This window comes from Pseudoliparis swirei, chromosome 13 (genome assembly GCF_029220125.1).
Source record: "Pseudoliparis swirei isolate HS2019 ecotype Mariana Trench chromosome 13, NWPU_hadal_v1, whole genome shotgun sequence".
Taxonomy (NCBI): domain Eukaryota; kingdom Metazoa; phylum Chordata; class Actinopteri; order Perciformes; family Liparidae; genus Pseudoliparis; species Pseudoliparis swirei.
This window is the reverse complement of record NC_079400.1, coordinates 3,166,360-3,185,651: the sequence shown is the minus strand read 5'-3', so window position 1 is coordinate 3,185,651 and position 19,292 is coordinate 3,166,360. Positions and strand designations below refer to the sequence as shown.

The following is a 19,292-nucleotide window of genomic DNA, read 5'->3' as shown; positions in this document are numbered from 1 at the left end:
ATAGGAGTAGAGACGCATACCAAGGACACACAGGAAACCGTTGTTGCATGTTATGCTGATGAGATTTCAACTTCTTCTTAACGCTCCACTAAGGAATTACTAATAACCATCTATGTATTGCCTTAAGTGACTGTGTGTGTGTGTGTGGTTGTTATAACTTTCAGATACAAGTATATATGGGGGTCACTGTATACCACCACTATAGGACCAAACTCACAAACAAGCACAAACTGTAGCATGAAATAAACTAAATATGCGACCAGATACACAGAAACGGGGGAGCTACACCAAGAGGTGAAGGGAATGAGAAGATAATAAAGCAACTTTTTGAGGCAGTACAGAGTCGAGTCAGCACTTTAAGGAGTTGAGACATAGGACATCATTAATATACGGTAAATGTAATGTCCCATAATCATCAAAAGGCGTATTCATATTGCCTCTCTGCTGACCGTGATGGAATGCCTTATGATTTAGGGGAAAACAAATCTTGAGAATAAAAGAAATCTGGTATTGCTTCCAAAGCAAACATTCATAAACTTCCATTGGAATCTGCTGTCAAGGCTGATCCAGTGTTCACCTGCGCTGTGTCTTCTGTAAAGTGAGGTCATTGGTATGCATTACAACAAGGAAACCGACGAGGACCGAGCTGCATGCCGCTGAACTTTGTGAAGATAAGATTATCTGCGAGTGTTAATGCATTCAAAAACCAGAGCTGTGTTTCACGCTCGTGCGCGGCGGGCTTTGGGATGCGGTCGCTTCATCACGTCCGTTTCTTTGGCCACGGCAAAACTGCCCAAAGCTAAACGCGCCATCGTCCACACACCCTCTTAACGCACACGCTCTTCATCAGGATTGGAGATAATTCATGTAGTTCTTAGCACATCTTTGAGCGCCGTGGACAGCATAACATTTATTTTTGTTTTGCCTCCCATATTCCATTAAAACTAGGGCTGTGAAACGATTAAAAATTTTAATCGGATTAATCACAGGTTTTTGTGGATTAATCATGATTAATCACATATTACCGATATTCTCGGTATATTTTGTGAGAACATAGAGATTTATGACAAAAGACGGATATATACATTTATACATTCTTCTATACAATGGTGCTGCAACTCAGCAGTTATTTAGCAGTTTTCTTCCATATGGAACATTAATACATCTTCATCCTAAACAGAATGTTTAACCCTCCTGTTACCTTTAGGGTCACTTTGACCCCATTCAATGTTTAATGTTGGTGTTCTTTGGGGTCAATTTGACCCCAGGCTGTTTTTCACTGTGTCAAACATATCAGAAATATCAACTTTTTTATTTATTTAAAGGGCTATTTAGGTAGTCAACAAACAAACATAAAGTACCTCACACTTAAACTTGGGAAGCAATATTAATTCTAATAATTTTCTGGAGGTTTTAATTGCTGGGGTCAAATTGACCCCGAGGGTAAAATATGTTCGTAAATGTAAAGGTAACAGGAGGGTTAAACAGAAAATGGTTCTCTTGTTTGTCAACCATTAACTCCACCATGATACAATCTAAAGGTGGACAGATTGACAAGTGACTTTTTTTTTTGCTCGGTCCCGATGCCCGAGCACGGAGCTCTGTGGCGCGCCAGACGGAGATCGATAAGTGTTAACGCAACGCGAAGAGACAGAAATGACATGCTGCTGTGGAGATACGATCAACAACAGACGTTTAGTTTAATAAAAGAACAAAGACGTGCTCTAGAGAACATGTCAGGGGGCGGGCCAATCTTTTTAATGTCATGCGATCTACCGACACTACGCCGCGATCGACTGGCAGGTCGCGGCGTCCCGACGACCAACAACAGACGGATTGGAAGCTCATTCTGCGCATGCGTTAAATGCGTTAAAAAAAAAAAACTAGTTAAACCTGTAATTGAATTAACGCGTTATTTTTCACAGCACTAATTAAAACGGTTATTTGCAACCTGTATAATTACATCAGTAAACAGATAGAATTGCACTTTAAAAAAACTACAGACAAGATGTTTGTCATTGTGCACAGGCAGAGGGCTAGAAGGCCTTGGTGACACATTCTCTGCATGCAGCGATGTTATTCTCCTCGTGTGTTGACCGCTTCTGGGCCACAGGTGTCACAGCAACAGCCTTGACAACGACACGTTCATTGATTGAAGGACGTAAAAACAAATCAGTGGTTAAATAAGACGCACGATGCATCGTGTTGTTTACATATCGGTTGAGGTCATGATGTCTGGGACAGAACATGCTAAATATTGATGGCGTGTTTGAGTTGATGTTTAATCTACGAACTATTCACACTCTGTCATATTCATTGAATGTATTTTAACTCTAAATCTGTCCTTCTGGTCACATGACATCTATTGTTCTGTCCATCCTGGAGAGGGATCCTCCTCTGTTCTCTCCTGAAGGTTTCTTCTCTTTTTTCCCCCTGAAGGATTATTTGGGAGTTTTTCCTGATCCGATGTGAGGTCAAAGGTCAGGGATGTCTATGTGTACAGATTGTAAAGCACTCCGAGACAAATTTGTAATTTGTGAAATTGGGCTATACAAATAAACTGAATTGAATTTTATCAAGACACATCTCAGCATCAGACTCCAAAGGCAGCTGATGAAGTATAATTCACTTTGAAATGGTCAATCAATAGATGTTTAAAACAGGCTGTTTTGAAAACTTCTGAGACATCTTATCTTTCATCACTTTGACATGGAAGACCTGAGAGCCGTTGGATTGTTGGCCGGAGACGCAGCGGGGCACGGCGTCGGGCTCCACGGAGAGAACAGTCTGCTCCTTTTTTATTATGTTGACCGGTTTAATTATGAGTAAACATCGACTAAACACATAGCCGACTGTGTTGCGGCCAGAGGCGGTCATTCCGTGCCTTTTTTAAATGAGATCTCATCTGTTGTGTGAGATGTGCGAGTGAAGAATAGGTCCGATACAGTCGCAGTCTAGACGGGAGAGTTAGCTGGATCGTGTTCACGTAATCACACGATACAGCAGTGGTGAGCAAACACTCGACTGGGTGCCTCTTTCTTTTCGTGTGTATTTTCCCTTTCGTGCTTCTGCATGTTGAGCTCACATAAAGCATCTTCATGTTTTAACCACTTTCTTTTTTCTGCACTGTTGGGCTCTCAAGTTAGGAGGAACTTAAGATGAGCCGGACGCTGACGATGGAGTTCATTGTTGAAGGCTCATTCTATTGTTCTCTTGAAGTTTGGCCATTATTTCCCTTTTTTCATTTATATTCGTGAAATTTATTGATGCTGCTGGTATTTTTAATTCAATTTAATCCAGTTTCTTTGTTTAGCCCATTTTCACAAATTATAAATGTGTCTCAGAGTGCTTTACAATCTCTACACATAGACATCCCTGACCTTTGACCTCACATCGGATCAGGAACAACTCCCAAGTTTTTAGTATTCATTAGTGGAAATGTTTGGTATATATTGGATCCTAATGTTTGTATTTGGATCTTGGCAAACACCAAAATGTTGAATTGCATCGTCTTACACGACATAGCACAGGTGTCCCGTTGGAGATATCAAATGGCTTTTCTTATTAATAACTAAATGGTAGTCGACCAGCGTTAGACCCGACTGTATCGAGCCTTCTTCATAGTCCTCTTTCACATTAGCATTTGGTTTTGTGTGGTCACTGGTCTTATCCCAACGACCATATCTGTGACATTTTAGGACAATAGTTATTCAATTCATTTCAGTTTATTTTGTATTTGCCTCAGAGGGCTTTACAATCTGTACACATACGACATCCCTGTCCCAGGATCAGGGAAAACTCCCAATAATTTCACATCAGATTGAAAAGTTCATATCCCAAAATTGCTCAATTCTGTGGAACTGAAACACAACTGGAATGTATTCATAATGCACAAGTCAGAGGGAAATCTGAATTTGGTCTCAAAGATACACGTTTATTTGCCGTAACTCCTACATATGTGGATACCACAAAAGAAGGTATTGAGGTAAGGCCTCTGCTCCGGCTCATACATATAAATGCCACTTTCACACGTCACTTACATGGCGTTGTCACCCAGCTCTTCATACAGGTTGTTGGCAGTTCCTCCCGCAGGTTTGCCCATTGGCAACGCCATCTGGATACGGGCCGTTTTGGCACACTCGGCCTGGCGTCTGGACACCGGCGGAGAGGAAACTCAGCGTTAGTCATCAAAGAGAAAACGCCCAACCTCAGAAACCAGTGAAACGTTCCTAATCTGAGCGGGGAGCTGAAATCTTTAGTGCATCCATTTCTAGCTGCGTTCTTGAGAAACTCCTCAACTTAACGACTCATTTTTCGTGTATGTTTTAAAACTGTGCAATATTAATAATGTGTACGTTTTCATATTATTACATTTGAGTACATTTTACAGCAGAGTATAGTCTGTGTGGTTTCAATGAAAGTGAAGTGCAGTGTATTTTTGGCATTTTTGTCCGCATAGTGTGTCCTAAGCCCCTCCCAACAGAGGAGCCAAGGCATAAACACGCGTTTCATACAGCTACTTGTGCGATTACTAGTTATTAATTTCAAACATGGTCTGACCAACTTGCATCCTGGCATGTTTTCTAAAGTAGCCGATGCTTCACGTTGTAGGGGATGGGACCGAATACGCGGGGGCCCTTTAAGAGAAGGGGCGTGGCCCCGGTGACACCAGAGACACCGCAGAGCCGACCGGAGCAAAATATTAGACCTGGCGGAACAGATTGCCTCATATTCGCAGTGACATGACACCCACAAAATTTAAGACCAATCCAATCTGAATTTAAGACAATTTAAGGCCTTATTTTTAGGAAAGGCGATTTAAGACTTTTTAAGGACCTGCGGACACCCTGTGGTCATGATAGTAGTTATGATCCCGTTGACGTTATAAAGAAGCAATTTTATGACAATTACCGTCCGGTTTTCCTGTTTTCTTTGCAAACTTGTGAGCCTGAAAAGCTTTTTGAGAGGACTTTACGTGGCTGGGATTCAAGGCTCTATCTGGCCACATTATAGATGGAGAGAACATAATCATAAACTTGACCTGGATTCATGACCAATCACACACACACACACACACACACACACACACACACACACACACACACACACACACACGTTCTAATATAATCATCTGTCCTGAACATTGACTGATGCTCTTCAGGATTCATGTCTTTGATTGTCTGCTGTCCTCGCTGTTCCACTGCCCTCGTCCTTTTCTCATACAATGAAAGTCAACACATTAATCACAAGGAGAGATGTTATTATTAGCATGAGAATATGGAAGCCGTACTCACTCCTTGAATCTGGAAGGGAAAGACGCAGCCGGCGACAGAAAGAGAAAGAGAGAAAGATTAGTGACCGCTGGAATCATAAATCACACAGTACCTCTTGTTAGCCGGGTTCATACATTGGAATTTACAAGCCGTTTGGACAATTGGTCTTCATTACAGTCATTTATCAACAGAGTAGTGATTATAATGCTGATGATTACCACTCGGATTTTCTGTATTCCAATCTCCTCTCCTCTCCATCTCCTCAGGCTGTTGTTATTAGTCTCTCTTTCTTAGCAGGATGAAAGGTGCTCTCCAAAATGCACTGATCCAGTTCATGTGTGTGTGTGTGTGTGTGTGCGCACGCTTGTTTATGTGCGTTCGGGAAACGGATGTAATAGCCTTCGCGATTCTGAATCATCCAAAAATAAAGTGAATTGAATTTGCCCAGGTGATGAAACCATAAACAGTGCTTTGTAAAGTAAAATCATCGCTTTGTAATTTAATTTTGACCACAAACTGTTTTAAGGAACGAAATGTTTACATTATAAATTTAGTTTATCATTTAATGCACAATTACATAAATAACTGGAATGCCGAGCCAATGCAATGAATTGAATCGCCGCCTATGGGCGATCCATCCCACAAGACAATAAACACGGACGTGGAGTGTAAACAAAAGAAAACGGGAGAACGTTGTTGATCGATGAGCTGCTGAGATTTGGTCGGGACTGACGTAGTTGTTTATACTTTTCAACCTCCCTTTCCTTTAAGCGGAGTAAGCTGCACGCCCATTTGCTGCTAGTGAGAATGTAAACCTTTGCAAAAGAGTTGATACAGAAATGTTATCTTATTTGAAATCCTTTTATTTTAAATAAATGCTACTGAAACAAGATAAACTAGAACGGGAACTCGGTAGAGCGCATACCTTCGCATATCACCAGATTGGGCATTGAATTATGAACATTTTGGCATTAGTTGCATGCCAATTGGATAGAAATTGACCACGCTATGGTAAAAATAAGATGTTGACCTTTTCATGACCGTGACCTTGACCTTTGACCCGATCGATCCCAAAATCTAATCAAATGGTCCCCGGATAATAACCAATCATTCCACCAAATTTCATGCGATTCGGTTAAATACTTTTTGAGTTATGCAAGTAACACGCATACAAACAAATAAATAAATAAATACACGGCGATCAAAACATAACCTTCCGCATTTTCAATGCGAAGGTAACTAAAAGTCGGGCACTATTTTCAGCTACAGATCAATGCACCAATTGGTGAACGAGTGAGTATTTGTAAAGGAGAGAGGATGAAGGAAGTGTGTTGTTTACAATGAATTAAAAGGCTGGTCCGAGTTGTCGTAGGATCAGTTATCTGTTGACTGGATTTGTTGCTAAATTTAAAGTATAAAATATCGCCAACACGAGCCAATCAAAGGGGCCATAAGCTCTCAGGCTCATTCAGTGAATGTTGTCCCCGATTTAAGTGCCCTATTTACCCTAAATCATCATTCATACTTACTGTCTGTAGGTGATGATGACAATCAGTATGGCGGGGACGCAGCAGATGATGATAATAACCGCCAGCGCCAACAGCGCCCCCTCCGTGTAGCCGACGGACTGCACGGCTTTCTTCACGCTGGTCACCACCACAGGGGTTCGGATCTCCAGAATCCGTCCACCGGGGGGGAGGAAGGGCTGGAACTCTTTGTTGATGTCCAAGAGTTTACCGTCGAGAAACCTTGAGGTGAGAACCGCAGCGGTGTGACCGAACGCGCGATGAGACGGCAGCGTTGAAGGACTCCTCATGCAAGCGAGTAAAGGCCGGAGTTCTCTGTCAAACAGTCATCCAGGCGCCGCATTGCTCACCGAGTCCGACGGGTTCACGCGACAAACACACACGCCCACTCACTTGTGCGGTTATACCTGCACATCGGTTTGGTAGTTTTCTATTTGGTTGTTAATGCACACATACACACACTTTGCTTTTTGCACACTGTCTATATTTAATATTTTTGTATTTGATTTGTCATTGGTGTTGTGTGTTGTGTATGCATGTGTGTTGTATATGTACATATATATTTTGTTTTTTTGTATTTTACTTTTATTTTACTTTGTATACTTCTATATCTTTCATCCCTGTTTCTTATATTTTGTGTTTTGTTTTTTATTCTTGTGTGTTTGGTTTATTGGTGCTGCTACTGTCACGACAAATTTCCCCTTGGGGATTAATAAAGTATATATCTATCTATCTATCTATCTAATGCCTCACACTTAAGGTGCGTTCACACCAAAAGCGATTTTTTTTTGTCGAGCGAGCGCTCCAGGGCGGCTTATCTCCGTGTCTCGTCTCCGTAAAGATCGTTATCATCTCCTTCATCCACCACGAAATAACTAACCACTAGTTCTGCTTTATACTTGTTGTGGACGTCCCACACACCAACGCCCTCGTGTTTGGGTTCATGACATCACCCGTAGGATCACACAGCTCGGTCACTTTCACCGAGAGCGGAACTCGAGAGCCGATTGGCCCGAGTTGCGAGATGACCGCCTCAAAGTTAAAGAAAAAATAGTTTCGCTTTTTGTGTGAACGCACCTTCACACTTAAGGTGCATTCACACCAAAAGCGAAACTATTTTGTCTTTAACTTTGAGGCGGTCATCTCGCAACTCGGGCCGATCGGCTCTCGAGTTCCGCTCTCGTAGTCTTTCAGACGTAACAGTAAACTTCATCGGTAAAAGTGACCGAGCTGAGTGAGCCTACAGGTGACGTCATGAACCCAAACACGACAAGTATAAAGTAGAACTAGCTGTTAGTTCTTCATGGCGGATGAACGAAATGATAACGGTCTTTACGGAGACGAGACACGGAGATAAGCCCCGCCCCTCGCTGAGCGTCTCGACGCTCATGGCGAGAACACGGCGAACGGTCGAGCGAGTAAACTCACGCGTTTTGGGGCGAACGCACCTTTGAAATAGCTCCTCGTTTAAGTGACGACTAAAACACACGTTTCTACTCGACTGGCTAAACTGCCCGTGGCACAAAATCCTGAACACGCGTGTGAACAGCAGCACTCAGAACCAAGGCAGGTGAAACTTGACACGGCGATGTAATTCAGCTCCTCGCACGATGTAACGCGACACATTCTGGAGAGCTGCCGTCTTAGATCTGTCGGCAAAGTTCTTACTTGTGGAGCTCCTGTCTGGAAACGGCCCTGTTCGTCAGCGGGTCGATGGCGTAAATCATGAGGTCCGACTTGGTGTAGTCGTCCTGCTCCTTTCCATCGACCGTGCGATGGGGCCCGATGGTTTCCACGACAACCTTTGCTCCCGGAACCTGCTCCTGGACGTAGCGTTCCAAAATGCTGAGGTTTAAAAGGAATAATGGGTTTTGATTAGTGGGTTCACACAACTTTAACTCCGCCAGGATACCGACACGGCTGACACACACACACCCACACACACACACACACACACACACTAATCTATACATATAAAAAAATACACCTCTGTGGACAAACACACATTCTGTTTTCATCCTCTCAGCTAGGCTTTTAAATATTGATTTCTGTCCCCACGTAAACACCTGCTCAGTGCTCACAGCAGGAGCTCTCCAACTAAGCTGTGTGTGTGTGTGTGTGTGTGTGTGTGTGTGTGTGTGTGTGTGTGTGAAAGTGACTGAGAAAGAGAGTGAGGTAGAGAGAAAAGATGGGAAGTAGTTTAACACATCATGATCAAGTTCGGGTCTATATAGAGTTCTTCTAAGGCAGAAAAGCACGACCCGGCCCCGAGCACGCCTTCATCAAAAAGCACTCCAGCTGTGCACCGGTTTCGTTTCCATGACAATAACATCCTGACAAAATATGACCTCTCTAACCGCTGTTAGACCGGCATCGCTCATTTGCTCATTTGCCTTTTTTTCTATCGATTTGGGCTAAGACCGTTCTGTAAAGTTCAAAGATGTTCAACTAGAAGTGCTCAGATGGCGGGGGAGGACTACAATGGAGACAACTGCTGGAACATTTTGGAGATTTATCCTCATAAATATTACATTTCTTTAGGCCAATTCTGATTTCTTTCCAATTCAGATATTTACTATTACTCACTGCATACCCAAACAAAATGACAATGCAATGCAATGGAACTGTTGCAGTAAACAGGGTCCTGCTTCATCAAAATATTTGATTCTCACAGAAGAAAGCAGGTTTTTTCCTAGTAAGCTTATCCAAACCCACTCGATTCCACATTGATGTGTAAAACCATCACGTGTACATATAGATATAGAAGACTGATCAACCTGCGTGTCTTTACTCAATACCAACCAGAAACACGTCACATCTAAAGATAAACATCTGTAAAACATTCAGCTTCATGGACGTTACCTGAGGAGCTCGTCTTTGTTTTTCTCCACATAAGTCGGAGGGACGTTCGATACGACCACCTGCATGTCCAGCTGATTCACGACTGACACCTACACAGATAAAGATGCAAATAAAACCAGGTCCTGCATTTTTTTTAAAGCACATTATTTTCCTAGACCTTATCAGGTGGAACCTCCACCCATGAAATAAAAGTTTGAATTGAAAAAGATAACATTCTTAATCCAACTACGCGACAAGCTCGTGCCTACTTGAATTTGTTTTTACATTTTTATCTGCTTCAAGGACATTCTGGGTGCAGCATAAATCACATTGCAATTACGTTAAAACATGTCATTAAATGTGTGTTCGGGGACGTACAGAATCCAGGATACAATTAATTATTATGAACCTGCCACCGATGTCAAAAATATGAAAATACACACCACTATCTCCGCCTTGCTGCTGTGTCCTTGACCATAGTCGTCTGTAGCAACCACCTCAAACTTGAAATACGACCGCCTCATGTTGCGGTACATGATCGCCGTCTTCACCACGCCGCTGTACGGTCCGATGATGAAGCCGTCTTTGCTGCTTTTAGTGTCTTTACCGGTGGGAGGGGCGATGATGAGCCGGTACATCATAGAACTGTAGTTGCCGGTGTCTTTGTCCCGTGCCTGTGAGATTAGGTGAATAACAATCACTCCAGTGTCATTATTCCAATCAGCCATTTGTACACCACCACACTTTCATCATCATAATAACCATGAGAATGAAATGTCATGCTCATTGACGAGAACGCCGTGATCAAGTCATTGTTGCCATTATCGTAATAATCAAGTCTTTTCCGCGATGATTATCATGATGACAGTGAGTCCTCCGCCTCCTCGTTTGATTCAAGCGGAGTGATGCAGCGCTACCATGGTTATTGATTAGTTCAGGACTGATGTCCTATTTCTCTTGGGTGCGTCACTCCCCAAAGGCCATATATATATTCCAGTTGTTTGCTCTCCTGGGGAATCCTGCTGTGTGGGTGTGTTGTTACCTTCGCATTGAAAATGCGGACGGTAATGTTTTGATCGCCGTGAATCAGAATCATTTATTTGAAACAGGTTATTGCCAAAGTAAAAAGTATTCACAAACAATCGCATGAAATTTTTTGGTGGGATGATTGGTTATGACGGGGACCATTTGATTCGATTTTGGGATCGATCGGGGAAAGGTCATGGTCAAGGTCAGGAAAGGTCAACTCTTCTTTTTACCATTGCGCAGTCATTTATATCCAATTGGCATGCAACTAGGATGGAGAAAATGTTCATAATTCAATGTCCAGTCTTGGGGTGATATGCAGTCAGTGCCGGGTCTAGTTTGATGTAGTACCCTGGACCGCGTCGGGAAAAAGTGGTGCTCTGGGCTGTGAGGTCGTGGTCATCTGTTCTGTCATGTTGGCTAACTATCCAGACACACACACACACACACACACACACACACACACACACACACACACACACACACACACACACACACACACACACACACACACACACACACACACACACACACACACACACACACACACACACACACACACACACAGACATTGATTTATTGCCTGGTATTTACAGGAAGGGCAGGGAGTATAGACTGCAGATTACGCTCAGAGACACCCATCACATCAAAAGGTTTCGCTATGATTGCAAGACACCAAAAATATTTTCCTTTCGGCAAGGGAATAAGGAAATGGAAGCGGGGAAAGAATATAATATGTAAAGGAAATATTGAGGCATACCTATAGAAACATGAGGGAATACGGGAGGATTGAGGATCTGTTTTTTGGGTTCGAACTTGCAGAGGCGAGTGGCACAGTAAGGAAAACTTTGCAGCAACACATCAATACCTGCAGTAATATAAACTGTACAGACCTGATTATTTTCTATTGCACTTAGAAAGAGCTTTGTTCAAAATCCACATACAGACATATGAACCAGGTGGAACTGGAGAAGTGACACAATGCATACTTCTGTTCTGAAACAGCTCCAATGTTAGTCAAACCTACTGGGCTGCTGGAAAGCACCTTCATCGCCATTCCAAAGTCACTGTTTGATTGCCTTTTTTTGTGTGTGGTATCTCTCCAATTAACGTAACAGGTGCCTTTTAAATACAGTTTAGGGGGCGTTACTTATGCCAATAGTCAACAATCGTCTGTACGCCTCCAATTTACGGGAAGAGAAGTTCAGGAGAATGTTGCTGCATGAGTCCCAATGTGTCTGGCTTCACAATAAACATCAATAACAAATAGGACAAGCATTAAAAAAACAACATTGACTTGGTTGTCACAATCCTAGTGCTCACTTTACACTGTCTATATTTAATATTTTTATATTTAATTTAATTTGTCATTAGTATTGTATTGTGTATTGTGTATGCACATATGTTGTATATATACATATATATTTTATTTTATATTTTACTTTGTATACTTCTTGTATTCATCTATATCTTTCATCCCTGTTTTTTATATTTTATATTTTATTCTCGTGTGTTTAGTTTATTGGTGCTGCTTCTGCTATGACAAATTTCCCCTTGGGGATTAATAAAGTATTTATCTATCTATCTATCTATCTATCTTGGGATCGCCATGATGGAGAATCATTTTAACAGCTGTGTGGCATTAGATAGTTAGTCTTCAAAGTCATTAATCCATTATTTAAACTAGGCTCCCTGGATTGCATTATATCGTCTTGCCATTAGCTCAAGAAACACGGCGGCATCGATGCAGCCGTTTGACATTTTTTAACGCACGGCTATTTTGGTATGAACACCCACTAAAAGGAAAGCTTTGAATAGTATTTTTAAGGGCAGGGGAATGGCTGGAGAAGGAAAGAAGGGTACATTCTGCTTGTGCATTGGATGTGGGGGGTGGGGGGGGAGTGACAAACATCATTCAGACAACATATATGATTCAGACAGATGTGATGACATCAGCAATACTTGAGTGAAACGACTGAGATTAAAAATGCCCATTCCTCAAACTTTCCCTCCGCCTCACTCCCTCCCTCTTTCATCTGCATGTCGGCAAATGGGCCGTAAGCATGCCCGTCCATCTTTCCCGCTGCTCCTTAATAACTAAAAATGGATCAAATGCAGAAAATAATTTCCCCATGGGGATCAATAAAAATGTAAATGTCTTTCTTTTTTCTCATGTTCACGGCCCCAGGCCTCATCTCTTCATCCAGCCGTGACTCATGCATGTCTTCCCTGCTTTCTTCTCTCTGGACAGTACGTCTCACAGCGGGATGCCAGTCATCTGTATCTAACCACCAATCTTCTCTCTTCCTTCCAATCTCCAGATCTATTGACGCGCCCTGCGGTTTCCCCGTCAGTCTGTTAAAGTATTTATAGAGGCCAGAAGACTGTAGAGCATGTCACTGTAAAACAGCTTCGATATTGACACCAACAAATCCATATGCAAAACAACCACCCTCAGATGTTTGCAGCAGAGGAATCATAATCTGATGTACCAGATTTAGAGAAAAGCAGATTGTCTACTCTTGTGAAGGTGTGACTCTTTGTTGCATGCTCTCCCTTATTCTCTCATCCTTCCTGTCACTCTGCCTGTTTATGACCTCATGCAACAGGAATATCTGAGAATGATCTTAAAAAACTGTAATAAAATATTAAAGCGCACACTCCTCTGCCAGAGCCCCCTGCCCGAGTCTCGAGGCTCATTAAAACACACTGCTACTCCTCAGATAGCGGCTGAGAGCTCTGTGACCCATTTTGGGTCCTAAAAGGCATTTTAATAATACGAGTCGCTTGAGTTGTTTACAGTGATATGAAATTCTCTTGAGTTTGGTAAAAAAAATAAGAAGAAGAGAAACAAAGATGGATCAATTCACAGAGAGATAGAGGGAGATGTCGAGGGAGAGAGACACAGACGGAGAGGAATCTTACTGTTATTTTCTGTATTGAATATGAACTTTGTTCAACATAAACAACACAAACACAAGCACACACATCTGCACGAGCATTGTAAGCACCTTCGCACTGGGCAAAACTGAACTAAGCTGTTAGCTGTCAAGGTTTTTAGTTTCACATTTATATTATGGTATGTTAAGCAAGAACTGGTTGCACAGGAGGGGACAAGTAAAGGGGACTTCATTTAATACAAAGCACGTCGAAGGGCACGTAGACTTCGCTTCATTAATGACGTGTTACCGTTTTGTGTTCCTATATTTGATCAACCGTGTTATCTGTGGCATGTGAATGTGTCCGTACCTGTATGTGCAAGATAGAGGTGAACGTTTTAGTGTCTTCTGCAACCCCGCCGATGTAAAGAGGTCGGGTGAAAACCGGCGGGTGGTCGTTCTCATCCTGGATGTCGATTACCACCTTCGCTGTGTTGGCTAGGACACACACACACACACACACACACACACACACACACACGGACACACAGTTTACACAGTGAAACACTTTTAAATTCGGCATTACAACAAAAAAGATGAAAGAATCTTCAGAAGCGCACAGTTAGTATTTGGGAGAAAAAGTGAACAATGCATTGCAGGATATGAAATGACAAAGCAGTGGATTTCTTTTCTGCTTCGACATCATGGTTACTAGGCTGTAAATATAAACTCAGCATGCATCACGTCGGGGCGATGTGTCCAAGAGGAAGCAAAGATCATTACGTGTGGTCCATTCTTTTCAAGGTGCAATAGGTTTTGACAAACGGCCACTTCTGTCCTGAAACCTGTGCCACGTATTGGCAACAAAAAGCCACATCAGTGGTTTAGACCTTCAGGTGTGAACATGTCATCTTCAGGAAGTCACAGCTTCTGTTTTGCCTGCAGATGTCAAAAGTGTGACAATAGCCGCTTTTCATTTCTCCGCGACAATATAGACGTGTGTAATCAACATGCGTGTGTACATCGGGGCTGCTGTTGCTTTCCTCGTCTGGAGCTGAGGTAAAACTGGTCTGACGATAATTAAGAATCCTCTCCCAGTAGAATGTCTGCAGCCAAAGGTACAACCTCTTCCGATGCCAAGATTCAAAGTCTAGATTTACATCAATTACAACGTAAGAGGTCGTTTTAAATACACACACAAACTGCATTTAAATCAACAACAACAGGTTAAACACGACCGTTTCTCACCCCCGCTACGGTACAGTAAACATTCAATACGGGACAAAACATTGTGCCAACGAGACCTCTGTTATTCACAAACTCATGAGGGGTGAAAAAGGTGACAACGGGGGGGTGCAGGTGACTTTTTTGTTGTTGTCTCCACGCCACATCCACGTTGTTTGATGACACCTCAAAGCTTTTATAACTACAGTCTTTTGATTGTTCTGACCGCAAATCTAAATAATAACAAACATTTTAAGAAAAAAGGTCCTCTGAATAATTCAGTGATCGGGCCCTAAAAATAGTAATAACAACTTTACATTATCATTATATACAATGTGGTTAAAGTCATTCATGAACCAACTTCCTTTTTTTTTTTTTTACTTGTGTGCTCTGCTGAGCTTTGAGCCTGTTCCATAATTCTGTTCCTTAATTCTGTTCGGTAATTCTGTTCCGTAATTCTGTTCCGTAATTCTGTTCGATAATTCTCTTCCATAATTATGTTCCATAATTCTGTTCGGTAATTCTGTTCGGTAATTCTGTTCGATAATTCTCTTCCATAATTCTGTTCCGTAATTCTGTTCGGTAATTCTGTTCGATAATTCTGTTCCATAATTCTGTTCCGTAATTCTGTTCGATAATTCTGTTCCATAATTCTGTTCCATAATTCTGTTCCATAATTCTGTTCCTTCGACGTGTCCCACCAAAGATGTTTTCTTGCGAAGATCACCACATCGCATGTTCTCCGTGTCTCACTCCAATCTCATAAACGCCGGCCGTCCAATTTACCCCCCCCCTACCCAAAACAAAAACTCTTCGGATCTACACTATTCACGTGGATGACCTCTTTTGATTTCAAAACGGCGAATTTCGCCGAAAGGTGACAAGTTTGCAGGTATGTATTCAATGTTAGTGGTTGCAACTTGGAACGAGTTGCATTCAGTCTCATCTGGTCAAAAACAGGGAGTTGTAAATAAAAAACGGAAAAAAACAAAAGCATAAACAATTTAAGCATATACAAATAAAACGTAAACAAACAAGCAGCTGCTTTAATCTGCGGATGTAGAAGAGACATCAAGACACCAAGCTGAAATGTCTACTTACGATTCCAGCCTTCAGTTTCATTTAAAAACAGATTAACACGTTGTAAAAATCATATTGATTCAGCCGGATTAAACTGCGTGGCAATAATAATTGAAAGTGTTTTTCTAATGACGACAATGATTCGTCAAAAGGTTGGGTGAAATGACAATAGCATGTGTTAAACACTGTAATTACAGCGAGGAGGGGAAAACCAGGGAGCCGAGCAACAATTAGAAAGAATGCAGGTATGTTTTTAAAAGAAGATAAAAGAGAGAAATACTAGCAGAAAAAAGGCAGAAAGAAGAGACAGAAAAAAGGAATGAGAGAGGTCAAAGCGCAAGAGACTAAGCAGAGTCCTTTTCACTAGAGTTTTCATTTCAATTCAAACTGTTTTGTTAGTCTTTCCTCCCACATGAATCAAAAGCAGGATAATTGTGATGGATTGGAAAGAAAATGAGTGCAAAAATAAAATGATATGAAGTTCGGCTTGAATTACAGCAGTTCAAGACCTGCAGAGATCCTTCTGTGCCAATGTTTGGGTATCTGGGGAAACGTTGTGCCTTTACAGAGAGAATCCACAATCTTCCAAACTGCACCAGCTTTATTTGTTCACTTTCATCAGTGGAAACTCGTTTGTTATCTGAGAGATGAATTCTGAACAGCTACATAATTGAATATCGGGAAAAAACCTGAGAGACATACATTTAAAAGAAGGAGAAAAGGCAGGCGTTTTAAAGTGAAGACAACAAGCTGGTACAGCCTACGGGTTTGAGAGACACCTGAGAGAGAGGAAAGGCTCATTGAAAGGCAGCAGCAGCAGAGGCCCAATATGTCACGTCTTCCAAGACATAACTGTATAGACGAGGAGAAGAGTTGAGGCGGACGTGTACGAGTAAAAAGCAGAGAAAGCTTGAGAGAGAATGAGAGCGTGAGTGGAGTGGGGGCGAGAAAAGTGCAAGAGAGAAAGCTAAAAGCCTGTGGCAAGTGTATCTTGACACTAGTGTTATTTTTTGTATCCTTCAGTGTGCGTGTGCGGATGTTTGCAGAGAAAAAAGTCTGTGGAATCTGCGGCGATGCGATCCTCTGTGAAAAGTTAGTCCCGTAATCATCGGAGGGGCGTTCATCAACACGACCGCGGACTTACTCTTCGAGGGCACTCGGCGGTTGGTGGACACCACCTTCATGGAGTCTGCTTCCACCTTCAGGACGTAGGAGGAGTTGGCCTCGTAGTCCAGGGGCTTGGCTGTGGAAATCACGCCTGTCGTTTCATTCAGCGCAAACACATCTGGAGAGACAGAGAGAGAACCAATGGCAGCAAGAGTCGGACGAAAGAAACAGAGAGCACAATAAAGGAGAGGGAGGTCAAAAAGGGAGGCTTGAATGCCTGATGGACCAACTACGCCATGGCCCTGTTGAGGCTCCGCCCACTGTTGAGGCTCCGCCCACTGTTGAGGCTCCGCCCACTCCTCCTCCCTACCGCCATCTGCCTGATGGATCGTGGAGGTCTCCATCGTGGAATATGCCGACGACCAACTCTTCATCCACTCTGTCATATTCATTGATTGTATTTTAACTCTAAATCTGTCCTTCTGGTCACATGACATCTATTGTTCTGTCCATCCTGGAGAGGGATCCTCCTCTGTTCTCTCCTGAAGGTTTCTTCACTTTTTCCCCCCTGAAGGGTTGTTTGGGAGTTGTTCCTGATCCGATGTGAGGTCAAAGGTCAGGGATGTCTATGTGTACAGATTGTAAAGCACTCAGACAAATTTCTAATTCGTGAAAATGGGCTCTACAAAGAAACTGAATTGAAATTAAATGTTGAAGTGAACCAACCACCTCATTGGTGCCACACACAGGAAGTGAATCCAGCCAACTCATGAGGCACGAGACCCAAAGCTCACCTCCCTGGTTGCCTTCGATGATGGAGTAGACGATCGTTTGATTGACAGCAGCCGCCATGATGGTTCCCACCGGGGTCCCAACAGCAGCCTCCTCGCTCACCCGTGGGAACCTGGGAATGGATCAGTCAATCAATATCAACAGATATTAATTATACATACGTAGACTGTGGGCCCACTTGCTCTCAAGGATCAAAGTTATACCCAACTGAGGGTTATACCCGCCCAATGCATCCACATGTGAGCTCTGTTCCTCGAATTTAAACCAGAAGAAAGTTCATGTAAACACTGGTGGTGACACTCGTCTCTTCAATACGCCAGAACTCATGTGTGTCCACATGTTTGTCTCCACTTGACACTGAATGATCGGATGTGTTTAGTGGTCCAAGAAACAGCAGACACATATTTCAACTTCTATGAATTCTTCACAATCCAAGTCCCCCATTAAAACTCGTTCCTCCCTGCAGTTTAACCCTCCTGTTACCTTTAGGGTCAAGTTGACCCCATTCAATGTGTAACCCTCCTGTTACCTTTATATTTACTAACATATTTTACCCTCGGGGTCAATTTGACCCCAGCAATTAAAACCTCCAGAAAATGATTAGAATTAATATTGTTTCCCAAGTTTAAGTGTGAGGTACTTTATGTTTGTTTGTTGACTACCTAAGTAGCCCTTTAAATATATAAAAAAGTTGATATTTCTTATATGTTTGACAGTGAAAAACAGCCTGGGGTCAAATTGACCCCAAAGAACACCGACATTAAACATTGAATGGGGTCAAATTGACCCTAAAGGTAACAGGAGGGTTAAGTCGGCCTGTTTTTATTGAAGAATAGCTGCTCACGCTTTTAACATTCTTCACCCTGTTATATTGTTGTTTAAAAGCTTTTGCTTTGAAGCAACAGCATCTATCCATGTCGGGTTGCATCAGCAGCAAGGAAACAGGACTCAGACAGCAGGTCTCAGCTCTGCATCACTTCTCCTCCCTTCATCCCTTTGTTCTCCTTCCTAGGGAGGGGGTCTCCCATGTGAGGGGAAGATGATGCAAGACCTACATTTGATTAATTGTCCAGATTGTGTGCACATGATGACCACATCAGTCTCAAACTCACTGTGAGCCTGGCCACTGGCTGATGGGATCCCAACGCGAGCCAGGCCCGACGTCTGAGAGTACAGACTTCACAGTTAATGCGTCTTTTCCATTGGCTGAAAGTTACTAGATCATTTCATAAATAGAGTGATTGCTTTGGAAAAAAAGGCAAAATAATTGTTTGGTTTCTTGCAACTGTCAATCTATCAATTGTTCAATGCCAGAAAATGGTGAACATAGCCCATCATCATTTCAAACAGCATTTCATATTGAGATATAAAATATTGGGTTTGCAGTGGAAAGCATAACAACTTGACATTTGTGAAGCAGAAACCAGAGAAAAGTATTGATTAGAATAATAGTCACTGGTTAATGTTCTGTTGAACAACTATTCAATTCAATTCAGTTTATTTTGTATAGCCCAATATCACAAACAAGTGGATTATTCAACTCA

General features: G+C 42.3%; 2 protein-coding genes across 2 annotated transcripts in view; one reads left to right on the top strand and one right to left on the bottom strand.

Annotated features, from left to right (window-relative positions):
- Positions 1-6,874, top strand: part of plce1 (phospholipase C, epsilon 1) — a 138,660-nt gene extending 131,786 nt beyond the window's left edge. Inside the window, exon 45 of the mRNA XM_056430627.1 lies at positions 6,812-6,874. The gene's annotated coding sequence lies outside the window, so the exon portion shown is untranslated. The remainder of the gene's footprint in view (positions 1-6,811) is intronic.
- The window catches only part of LOC130204109 (protocadherin-15-like), a 172,405-nt gene that overhangs the window by 35,953 nt on the left and 117,160 nt on the right, over positions 1-19,292 (bottom strand). Inside the window, exons 27-35 of the mRNA XM_056430631.1 lie at positions 17,751-17,860; positions 16,994-17,134; positions 13,916-14,043; positions 10,084-10,314; positions 9,662-9,750; positions 8,468-8,644; positions 6,803-7,021; positions 5,295-5,303; positions 4,041-4,151 (exon numbers count right to left, since the gene is read on the bottom strand). Coding sequence (XP_056286606.1) covers positions 4,041-4,151; positions 5,295-5,303; positions 6,803-7,021; positions 8,468-8,644; positions 9,662-9,750; positions 10,084-10,314; positions 13,916-14,043; positions 16,994-17,134; positions 17,751-17,860 — 1,215 coding nt within the window. The remainder of the gene's footprint in view (positions 1-4,040; positions 4,152-5,294; positions 5,304-6,802; positions 7,022-8,467; positions 8,645-9,661; positions 9,751-10,083; positions 10,315-13,915; positions 14,044-16,993; positions 17,135-17,750; positions 17,861-19,292) is intronic.